At 39.9% G+C, this 12301-nt stretch overlaps 1 protein-coding gene across 1 annotated transcript; it reads right to left on the minus strand.

The window, feature by feature from the left end:
• Positions 1–6811: 6811 nt before the first annotated feature.
• On the minus strand, positions 6812–11931 carry LOC308654689 (uncharacterized protein C4orf36). Its single transcript, XM_081304364.1, has 4 exons — positions 11847–11931; positions 10280–10413; positions 7741–7892; positions 6812–7166 (listed from the first exon to the last, which is right to left on the minus strand). The coding sequence occupies exons 2-4, from the start codon at positions 10342–10344 to the stop codon at positions 6946–6948; spliced, it is 438 nt and encodes a 145-aa protein (XP_081160490.1). The 5' UTR covers positions 10345–10413; positions 11847–11931; the 3' UTR covers positions 6812–6945.
• Between the last annotated feature and the right edge of the window lie 370 nt (positions 11932–12301).

Below are 12301 nucleotides of genomic sequence, written 5' to 3' on the forward strand. Positions count from 1 at the left end.
GATACCTCGCAAGCTAACAGTAACATCTGAGATTAAAATAAAGACATTAGACCATAAAACCTCAAAATTTTCCCTTTTTCAAACCACTTCTCGGGTAACTACTGGAGAATATGCTCCAGTAAAATAAAGGAGTAAATCAAGATGATCAGACACATAAGAAACAGGGATACTTACACAAAAAGAATGTGAAGTAAATCCCCAGGCTGATGATATAGAATTATAGAATGAGAGCTTACTCTTTAGTAGGGAAATTGGCCAGGTTAGTTAGAGCAAGACAAGACTTCTTAGGGACTTCTTTTTTTTTTTTAATTTTTTTTAGTTTTAGGTGGACACAATATCTTTATTTTACATTTATGTGGTGCTGAGGATCGAACCCAGTACCTCATGCATGCTAGGCGAGCACTCTACCACTGAGCCACAACCCCAGCCCCCTTAGGGACTTCTTAAGAAAATGAAATTAGAGAATATACCATAATATTTTGAGAAAATTGACAACAGGCGAGGATCTTGGGGTTTAAATAATGTATTTATTTAATGACAAATACACTAAAAATTAAGGAATTACTAAATCCCATTAATAAATCTTACTCCCCAAAAGTGGAAATTTAATCTTAATTTAAATATAATTCAAATGTGAAATATTGACATAATGGTGTGATCTGAACGTTTGTGTGCCAAAATTCATACATTGAAATCCTAACCACTGAGGTAATGACATTAAGAGGTGGGGCCATTTAGTAGGTAATTAGGTCATGAATAGGATTAGTGTATTTATAAAAGATACCCTAAGAGCTAGCTAGTACCTTCCACCATTATGAGAAGTACTATCTGTGGGTCAAAAAATGGGCCCTCACTAGATACCAAGATAATATCTTTGCTCTCAGACTTCTCCACTTCCAGAACTGTGAGAAATAAATTTCTGTTGTTTATAACCTACCCAGTTTATATTGTGTTTCAGCAACCCAAATGGAGTAAGACACATAATCATAAAAATGTTAACATTCTGTATTGATCTAAGTAAAATTAAAATCCAATCTAACTATATTTAGAGATGAAAGTTTTTTTATGCATGTGTGATGAAATTGGGTAAAGAAGAGAAAAAATACACTCTCTTCAACACTGGTAAATCAATAGATTAAAAAGGAAAAGTCAATAAGTAGCAATAACAATTTGTTATTCAGAGACATGGAGGTAAATAACAAAATAGGTGGAAGAAACAAAAGTAACTGTCTCTGTAAACATGAAAATGAAAGTAGAGATGGGCCCCATGGTACACACCTATAATCCCAGCAAGGCAGGAGGATTGCAAGTTCAAGGACAGCCTCAGCAATTTAGCAAGGCCCTAAGCAACTTAGTGAGACCCTGTCTCAAAATAAAAAAATAAAATAGGGCTAGGGATGTGGCTCAGGGATCAAGTGTCCCTGAGTTCAATCCCTGGTACCAAAGGAAAAAAAAAAGTATGGGGGGGGGGTGCTGGGTATATGGTTTTAGTGGTCAAGTGCCCTGGGTTCAATCCACAGGACAAGAAGGAAGGAAGGAAGGAAGGAAGGAAGGAAGGAAGGAAGGAAGGGAGGGAGGGAGGGAGGGAGGGAGGGAGGGAGGGAGGAGGAGAGAAGGGAAAGTAGGGATGGGGTATAAGGAATTATTGTTTTTAAAAGTAAATCTTTATTTGACCCTTTAAAACACATTTATTTTTTAGGTAAAAAAAAATTGATTTCCATTGCAAAAATTTCCATGAAATTTTTCTCAAGGTAACAAACACAACTAATGGAGGAAACGGGGTATCTAAAACCCAAATCTATTAACTAAAAGCCTAGGGTTTTTCTATTACCATCTTACTTAAATCTGAGTTTTAAGAAATTAGATCTAATTTTAAAAGGTCATTGTGTAGTAGATTTATGGACTTTATATTAGGAAATCTACATAATTTCAAATAATCGGTTGGCTATATTATTCCTCGGACTTGATGGATCAGTGGCGCTGACACTAAAAGGGAAGAGGCTGCTCAGTGCACCATGAACTACAAAAATAAGCACGTAGCATTAATCTCTTCGCGATCCAAAACACATATTGATACAGCTGGATAGCATTAAAGTTTTCAAGAAAACAATAGATTGGTTTTGATTTCCAAAGGGATAGAAACACACTGAATTTTTACTAAAGACTGATCTTTGGCTGAGTAATCATAAAATGATCCTTTTCCAGACTTAACAACCCAGCTATCATATTTGTGATAATAATCTAAAGTAGAGGGAAAACATAGTCAAAAAACAAGTTAGAGGACAGATGTGTGAAAGAACAAAAAAAGCAGCAGAACAGGGTTACAAAGTGAAAGTCCCAGCTCCCTCAACTTTCGGCCAAAAGACGGGGGAGTATTTCTGGTTGGCAGATAAATATCTTAAACAAAGCACATTTGAATTTCATAAGGCAAACATGGACTAGGAATGTGGAAATTCCACCTTCTCAAAGTCATGCAGCCAAGGCTACGTACAAAGCCTGAGTTCCTGACAACAGTTTCCATGGCTGAGTATCACTAAATCAAATGAGTTAATCACAGGAAAATGCCTGAGAGCAAGTGGTCTTCCTTTGAGCCACTACTACGTCATAGGTGGAAGAAAGTATCGAGATAATTCAAGTAATAGCTTCTAAATATTTTAAAGAAGGAACCACCAGATAGAACCTCTTAATCTGAGGTCACACTAAAGGCTCCTATAGATTATGCCTCCCTAGGTATGCTTTGATTGGTCTTATCTTTATAGATTTGGAAATATTTATAAAAATCTGCATTTTAATCATTATAAATGAACTGATGTGTCTATAATTTATATCAAAATAATCCAGTGGTGAATAAATAAAAATGAAGAGAACCTGCTTAAACAAACAATGATGAGGTGCAATGTACACACCAATAATTCCAGTAACTCAAGAGACTGAGGCAGGAGGATTGTAAATTTGAGACCAGCCTCAAAAACTTAGTGAGACCCTTGGCAACTTAATGAGACTGTCTCAAAAAAGACTGGGTATGTAGCTCAGTAATAAATAGCCCCTGGGTTCAACCTCTAATACCAAAAAGAAAAAAAAAGTAATAGCCAAAAAACTTTACCATAATTGAGAAAGACAATGGACACACAAACTGAAGAATCTTAATAAAGCTAGGCATGGTGGTACACACCTGTAATCCTAGAGGCTCTAGAGGCTAAGGCAAGAAGATAACAAGTTCAAAGCCAACCTCAGCAACTTAGCAAGGCCCTGAACAATTTAGTGAGACCCTGTTTCTAAATAAAAAACTTAGAAGGGCTGGAGTGGAGCAAAGTAGCACACGCCTATAATTCCCATAGCTCAGGAGGCTGAGGCAGGAGGATTTCAAGTTCAAAGCCAGCCTCAGCAAAAGTGAGGTGCTAAGCAACTCAGTGAGACTCTGTCTCTAAATAAAATTCAAAATAGGGCTGGGGATGTGGCTCAGTGGTTGAGTGCCCTTGATTACCCTTCCGAATAAAAAACTTTCCCAGATAAACAAAAGCTGGGTGATTTCATTACCAGTAGACCTTCCCTACAAGAAATGCTAAAGAGAGTTATTTAAGTTGAAACAAAAGAACACTAGTCAGTAACACAAAATCATACAAAAATATAAAGTTCTATAGAAGAGGTAAAAATACAGACAAAATATAAGATTCCATAGTATTGTAATGTTGGTATATAAATCACTTTTTTTTCCCATAAAGACAGTGTCTTACTACCTTGCCCAGCTGGTCTCAAACTCTTGGGCTCAGGTGATCCTCCTGCTTCAGCTTCTGAGAAGCTGGGACTAGTGGTGTGCACCACTGTATACAGCCTTGTAAACTGAATTCGAACACTGTATAGAATCTAAAATAACAAAAGCAAAAAAATATAAATTGCTGAGTGTAGTGGCACACACCTATAATCCTAGCAATTCTGGAGGCTGAGACAGAAGGATTGCAAGTTTAACTTAGCAACTTAGTTAAGCCCTAACTATGATACCCTGTCTCAAAAAATAAAAAGGGCTAGAGATGTAGCTCAGTGACAAAATGCCCCTTGGTTCAATCCCCAGTACCCCCCTCCACAAAAAAACTATAAATTTATATAAATGGATATAAAAAGATGCAATTTGGGACATCAATGACAAAATGGGGAAAGGAAGAGATGTAAAGGAGTTTGTGTATGCCATTGAAGTTAAGTTACTATTAGTTTTACTTAGATTATAATAACAAAGATGTTTCCTGTAAAAATTGTGTATGGGTTAAATTCCATCTTAAACTGCTTGAATCCCAAAGGCAATCACATCATGACCATCATCCAGTAAAAAGTATCCCACTATTAAAAGCAAGGATATAACTAAAAAGTACTTTCTATTATGGAACTCTTGACCATAGTTAGAAAATTTCCATCAATACATGTATATTGAGTTCTGGGGATGTGGTTTGGAAATAGAGTGCTTGCCTAACACGCATAAGGCCCTGAGCTTGATCACCAGTAGCGCGCGCGCGCGCGCGCGCACACACACACACACACACACACGGTATATACTTATATACTCGATATATAAGTATATACTGAGTGCCTGTGTGAGTTAGGCATTGGACTAGGCACTGGAGTACTGACAAGTAAAATAGCATTGTTGCTCTTATATCATTTCAAGAGAAGAGACACACATGAATGCATTTTTACTCAAATTTATTTTACAATGTAATTTTTAATTTCAACATGGGCACTTTTTTAAAAGAGAGAATGAGAGAGAGAGGGAGAGAGAGACAATTTTTTTAATATTTATTTTTTAATTTTCGGCAGACACAACATCTTTGTTGGTATGTGGTGCTGAGGATGGAACCCAGGCCGCACGCATGCCAGGCGAGCGCGCTACCGCTTGAGCCACATCCCCAGCCCCTCAATATGGGCAATTTTAAGAGGTCCAAAACATCTGTTCAAAAAGATGACTAGAAGAATCTTAAAGTTATAAACAAGCACTTTTCTCTTAAGAAAATGATGAAGAACTAAAGCTTTCTCAAATCCCAGCTTTCTCAAGGATTACTGACATGTTTCACTCTGGAAAATTTATTGCAAACAGATACGTGTTTCATTCATTTTTCAAAGCATCACTGGAGAAGGATGGAAGCCCACGACTTGTATTGCCAGTATGAGACAAGGTGTGAGATGTTGACGGTTCCCTGATGGCTACTGAGACAGAACATAAACTGACACAGTGGGGACATCAGGATAGAACATTTTTTCCATACACAAAATTCCCATGATACCCTTTTTTTTTTTTTTTTTTGAGGCTGGGTGTTGCTTGCTATGTTTCCCAGGCTGCCCCGGGGATCCTCTCCTGCTTCAACTTCTCAAGTAGCTAGGAAAACAGGTCTGCACCATGCCTGGTGTCCATATTACTTTTAAAAGAAAGATATAAGTGAAAAGTTGATAATCAGGGATTATTGTTTTTAAACAGATATGATCAGGAATTTCCATAGGTATCGGGGCCATGTATTAAACTACAAAATCAAGTCAGATGGTCTGAGTACATAAACACTGACAAGAACAAAAGTAAATCTTTGAAAATTTAAGATTTCTCCTCTGCAAAAGGTCAACAGAGTTAGATATTATACATGTTTGATACCTCAATTAAAGTGCTGCAGGATAGTGATTCTGACAGTTATAGTAATTTTCATGGTGCTCCAGGAAATTTTTATTTAATCATTACAACAACCTTATGAATTAGGTGCCATTATTACTCCCACTTTACACATAAGAATAAAAATTCAGAGACAAAGTCAATTATCCCAAGTCACACCACTATAAGCAGCTGAGATGGGATTTGGAAGACAAACAGGCAGGTCTACAGTCTGTACTCCTCATGTACTCACTAATTTGTCCAGGCTGACCTCAAACTCGAGGTCCTTCGCCTCCGCCTCCCTGGAGTAGGTAGGACTACAGGCATGTGGCACTGCACCCAGCTCATCTGTACTTTCTTTCTTTCATTTTTTTGGGGGGGTTCTGGGGATTGAACCCAAGGACACTCAACCACTGAGCCACATCCCCAACCCTTTTTATATTTTATTTAGAGACAGAGTCTCACTAAGTTGCTGAGGCTGGTTTTGAACTCTTGATCCTCCTGCCTCAGCCTCCTGAGCTGGTGGGATTATATGCGTGTGTCACAGCACCTAGCCCATCTATACTTTTAAATTCTATGTCATAGTGCCTTTCATAAATAGGATAAGATATACGAAGTTCCTAAAATGCCTACTGAATCACCTGAAAGCATATGCTTACATCACATTAATGTCAAGTATGTTTTATTCGATTCAAAGAAAAACTGGGTCATCCATATCTAGTACTTTCCAGTCAAGTCCCCATTCCCCAACCACTCTGCAATATGAGTTTTTCTCACAACTTCTTTGTACTTTCATGTCACTTTCACATATGCCTGTGTGTTCCACATGCTCTGGGTCATTCCAGAGAGAAAGAATGAAATTGAGCAAAAAGAAAAAGACATTTTTAGGAAGACAAAAACAAAGTAAGTTCCACTTGCTATTATAAAACACCAGAATACAGAATATTAAATGATGATTCGCTGAAGAGTTACGAAAATGAAGTCTACCATTTTTCTTAACCAAACAAAAATTTCCAGTTTATGCTTTTTAAGAGAATTTCTCTCACCTTCTTTTTGGCTCCTCATTAGGATCTCAAAGATGCCAATTCAAAATGTTTCCTCAAAATAATACCACTGACAATGAGTTTACTCATTCCTTAGTGCAATTTTACAAAAATCAAAACAAATAGCCCAAATGATTTAGCCCCAGATGCATTTTCATGTACTTACGGTGCTCTTGTTGGTGATACCATAGAAAAAGAATATAGCAGGGACCCAGATGATCAGCCAGAGCTGTCCACTAACTCACGAGGATGTGAACTGGCTTGTCCACCAGTGGGCGTTCATGCATCTGCATCTTTACACAGTGAGAATTCTTCATCCCCTTTGGGTTCAGGAAATAGAGTGAAGACTCGATTATGAGATGACTGCCACTTGGGTGGAAGAGGTCTTCTCAAATCAAATGTCTTTTCCTTGAGGGAAAACCCAACTTCTTTAGATACATTTTCTTGGCATTTAAGTGCAGTTAGGTGCTTCATTTCATACTCCCTTTCAAGTTTGAGGGCTAAAAGAAGAAAATACATGAGGCAATCTGACTGGCATTTTTCAACAGGCATAATTTAGTCAAAACAATATCATAAAGTTATGTTGATAGATTCCCATTGTTGAATAATTAGAAATATGGCAAGGATAAATGCTCTCTCTGATAAGTGGATACTGATCCATAATAGTGGGGGTGCATAAGAAAAATGGAGAAACTTTGATTGGGCAAAGGGGCGGGGGGACAGTAAAGATGGTGGAATGAGGTGGACATCATTACCCTAGGTACGTGTATGACTGCACATATGATGTGATGCTACATTGTGTACAACCAGAGAAATGAAAAGTTGTGCTGCAATTGTGTACAATGAATAAAAATGCATTCTTCCATCACATATATCTAATTAGAATAAATTAATTAATTAAAAAAAAGAAATATGGCAAGGATACAAAGATGGGAAGTACGGGAAAAAAGGAGCTATGGTGGAGGCATAAGGAAAATAGGAGGTCTGGGTATGCATACACATATTTAAACATTTCTCTGATAATAGGCAACTGATACAATTATAATTTACTAAAGCAAATCTTAAGAAACTTACCTTCTGCTGAAGGGAGTAGACCTTTCTTGGTTTTGCATTTTTTTAGTTGTATAGGATGACCCAGTGTAATTTCTTCCAAGAAAGGTAATCTGAGGTCAGCTAAATTCTGGTACCAAGTCCTTGTAAGCACTGCAAGATCCCAAGGTTCCTGTCTGGGGCAAAAATTAAGTAATTCATTTAAGAAACACTTAAAGAATACATACTTTATGGAGTACAGAAGACATCTTGGTAGCCCCCCAGTTCTATTTGCCACATTTGGATTTCCATGGGGGGTATAGAGGATTTTCCAGCCTGGAAAAGAAGCCTTATGTTGAAAAATGACCAGAAATTACAATTTCAGGAATTTTGTTTACAGTGCACCATCCCTGGAGTCAATCCAATCTCTCAATATAAGTGAATGTAGATAAGAACTGTGAGCTCCAAAGTCTTCAATGCCTAATTAAAATATTGTCAGATTAGGGAAGTAAAGAAGAGCATCGTCATGTATTGAGTAAGGAATATGGCATACTCTAAGGTTTTAGGTGTGTAATCTGGGGAAGAATGAAACTTCAAACTACAACATTAAAAATAATCACTATGAGCTGGGCATGGTGGTGCATGTCTGTAATCCCAGCAACTCAATAGGTTGAGGCTTAAGAATCTCAAGTTCAAGGCCACTTCAGCAACTTTAATGGGACCTGTCTCAAAATAAAATATAAAAAAGGACTGGGGATGTAGTTCAGTGATAAAGTACCCCAAGGTTCAATCCCCAGTACAAAAAAAATAATAATGCATGAACCCTAAATAAATTATTTTATCTAGCTTAATACTGAAGTTAAAAAAAATGTTACATGCTTTTCACTGCAGTCTAAGTGGGTTCCACCTCACATGCATGGAGAAATAGAAAGACTTGCTTGGAGCTGAGTAGTGGAAGCCACAGTGTTACACACCTGTTTTAGTGAGTTTCGGAACCTCTCTGACCAAAATACCTGACAAGAATAATTTTAGGGGAGGAAAAGTTTATTTGGGGCTCACAGTTTCAGAGGTCTCAGTCCATAAACAGCCACTCCATTGCTCTGGGCCTAAGATGAGGCAGAACATCAGGAAAGAAAGATGTGGAGAAGAAGAACAGCTCAGAAGAGGGGACCAGGAAACGGAGAGATTGCTCTGCTCACCAGAGACCAAATATCTAGCCCAAAGTCAGCCCCAAACCCAACTCCTCTGGCCATAGCCTACCTGTCTAGTAGGTAGTTACCACTCAGTTAATCCATTCAAATGGGTGTAAGGCTCTCAAAACCCAATTAATTCATCTCTAAACTTCCTTGCTTTGTTTTATAGGTGAGCTTTTGGGGGACACCTCATATCTTAAAACCATAATACCACCTAACTCAGCAAAATGTAATTTTAAGTTTTCTCTAATTTTCCTACTGCTCTGGTTTTATAACCCTTTAGGAAATCTCATTTACTTCTTATGATATTAACAAGAAAAATTCACTTGACTCTAATAGTAAATATGTCATAAGCTGTGGCACAGGGGATAACTAAACATATCCAAAAAAAATATTTAATAGAATAGGCAGCACTATAACACCAGAGTAAAATACTGTTAATTAGCAGCACGTGTTCATTATATGTTCTCTATATTCCAGGCAACCTGCAAGTTCTTGACATGCACTACTTCATTCACAATCCATACCACATAGATAGGCATTTTTATATCCATTTTACAGATGTGGAGTCAAGGCCAAGGCCCAGAGAAGATTTTCAGAGGGAGTCAGAACCCAAGTCCTCTTTTTTTTTTTTTTTTTTTTTTTCAGTACTGCAATGCTAGGGATTAAACCCAGGGCTTCATGCATACTAGGTAAGTTATCTACCACTGAGATACTAAGTTACATTCCCATCCACACCCCATTTTCTTTTTCTTTTCTTTTCTTTCTTTTTTTGTTTGTTTGTTTGCTTATTTATTTTGTTTTGTTTTGTTTTGTGAAAGGGTCTCTTTAATCACCCAGATCGCTGTTGAACTTTCAATTCTCCTGCCTCAGCCTACCCAGTTGCAGGAATTACAGCTCCCAGGTCTTTTGCTCCACCATACCCAGATCCTAGGTCTTGTTTTGCAAAGTAGTAGGTTCTTTCAGTTCCTGCAAAGCATAAAGACGCTGAACTGACACTTTATGCCAACACTTTGTGCTCTAAGGTAACATCTGGCACCAGGATGTTTTTAAGTAAATTTGAACTCTCTAAAAATATTCCAAATATTGTCTTTTTGGAATAAGAAGCCTCAGATCACTAGCCTGGTACTGCGCTCTCAAAGATCAATGATTTGATCAAACTTCTCGAAACCTACATTTTCTCATTTGTGTTACTTTGGTGTAAAGAGCAAGTAAGATCATTTATATATTCTTATAAAAGCAGTTGCTTTTAAAAAACAAAATTAGCACCATACACTGGATAATACCTCCTATAGTCCAGTATCACTTGAGGAATACAGGGGTATCCCTTATCTTTATTTTAACAAAGACTCCCCACCCCAATGGCTGCTTACTGTGATAAAAATACTTACACTTTATAACAACTGCACTGCAAAATGGTCTTCACTGTGTTCTTTCTTGGTAAGCCATAAGCCATGATGGTTCACAGTCCAATTTCCTTACATAGGTGCCTGATGTAATGTCACAGGTGTTCTGTTCATCTTGCCTGAAGATTGCAACATAAGTAATTAATGGCTTTCACTTGAATTTTTTTCCTCTGTGTTGGGGATGGAACTCAGGGTCTTCTGCATGCTAAGCAAGAGCTCTATCACTATGCTACTTCTCAGCTCTCACTTGAATATTTTTATAGAAAACTAATAAAGATTTAGAGAAAGTATTTCTAAATTCAGAAGGGCCTTTAAAAAAAGTTGATTGAACCTAAACCTGGACTGTAAAACTTTTATTCTATTATTTCATTTTATCAATTCTTTTTTTTTTTTTTTTTTTTTGGTATTGGAGCTTGAACTCAGGGGACCAGGGGATCTTAACCATTGAGCAACATGCCCAGCCCTTTTATTTATTTATTTATTGGGGAGATGGGGGGCAGGTACCAGGGATTGAACTCAGGGGCACTACTGAGCCACATCCCTACCCCTATTGTGTATTTTATTTAGAGAAAGGGTCTCACTGAGTTGCTTAGCACCCCGCTGTTGTTGAGGCTGGCTTTGAACTCGCAGTCCTCATAGCCGCTGTCCCAGCCTTTTTATTTCTTATTTTGACACAGGGTCTAGCTAACTTGCTTGGGGCCTCACTAAATTGCAGAGGCTGGTATCAGCCTCCGGAATTGCTGGGATTACAGGCGTTAGGCGCCACCACGGCAGGCTCTTGCCTCCACTTTAGGGGAAAACACCAGGCAAGATTTGCCCTCCTGAATGGAGGTTTCTTTAACTGCATCAGTGTTTGTTATGGCATTTTGTCATTGCATACCAAAACAAAGCATCACACAATGTGTGTGCTTATAGCAGTACTAAACCATAAACGGCTCTCCTGGCACAGAAATTTATTGCCATCAGCCGGAGACCTTCAAACTAATCAACCCTTCCCAAATTTTCCCTCAATCAAAAAAATCTGAATTTAAACCAGGTGATGAAAGTCTATAATTGAAAACGAGCTACTCGGGAGGCCAAGGCTGGAGATTCCAGACCACCCTGGACAATTCAGAGACCCCGTCTCAAGATTAAAACATCAAAGGGGCTGGGAGGTAGCTCAGTTGTACAGCCATTGCTCCGCATGCTCGAGGCCCTGTCAATCCCCAGCACCGCAACCGAACAAAAGTCTGAAATTAAAATGTGGACAACTCTGAACATCATTGCTGGGTCGCGCCCTTGCACACGGATTCTGGCAAGTCTCCTTCCCTTCCCTGGACTTGCAGTTCCTGGTAGGAACCGGTTCCCGGGAGAGGTGGAGGCCCCTGCAGCCGCGGGGCAGGAACGGGGAGGCGAGAGACTGGCTGGACCTCGCATCTTCCCACGCCCGAGCTCCACCCTTCCTCCGCCTCGCCTCAAAAGCTCCGCGGGCGCGGCAAGGCCGGGGGGCGCGGGGCTGGGGCGCGGGGCGGGTCCGCGGCACCTCGGGCCCCGGTCCTGGCGGCCTCGTTACCCGGGCCCGTGGGTCTCCGCGGTCGCACTCCCCCGCGGACCGAGGCCGAGCGCGCGCGGGCTAGGCGCACATGGCCGCGCAAAACGCCGCGGGCCCGCGCCGCGGGCACACGACTCCTTTCCTGATCGCCGGCTCTAGCTGCGGATGGCGACCAGGGCCGAGGCAGGGCGACCCTGCGTCACGCGGAAACCTCAATAAAGGGCTTTATGGTGCCGGCCCCGCCCCCGGGGTTGGCTCTGGCGGGGCCCTCGGGTTACCGCGCCGAGATGGGGCTCAGGCTCCACCGAACAAAACCGGCGAGCAAGCTGGATCTTTCCTTGAAAACGACACTTTCCAACGTCAGTGGGTGTACCCAACTGATTTGGTGTTGGGGCTTACACTGGGGGCACCAGTGAGGGGAAAATTTGTACCTAGTTCAGACTTGTTCACTGTGGGCAATCGTCACCTTGATGATA

This window comes from Spermophilus citellus, assembly GCF_964194105.1.
Source record: "Spermophilus citellus genome assembly, chromosome: 8".
NCBI classification, from domain to species: Eukaryota; Metazoa; Chordata; class Mammalia; order Rodentia; family Sciuridae; genus Spermophilus; species Spermophilus citellus.

What these genes read in the sequence shown, in the direction of transcription:
- LOC308654689 (XM_081304364.1), bottom strand. Translation starts at nt 10,344, where the DNA reads ATGGCTTATGGCTTACCAAGAAAGAACACAGTGAAGACCATTTTGCAG. An exon ending in CAGTGCAGTTGTTATAAAGT is followed by an intron (nt 7,893 to 10,279) that starts GTAAGTATTTTT and finishes TTTTTGCCCCAG; the next exon opens with ACAGGAACCTTGGGATCTTG. An exon ending in TCTACTCCCTTCAGCAGAAG is followed by an intron (nt 7,167 to 7,740) that starts GTAAGTTTCTTA and finishes TTCTTCTTTTAG; the next exon opens with CCCTCAAACTTGAAAGGGAG.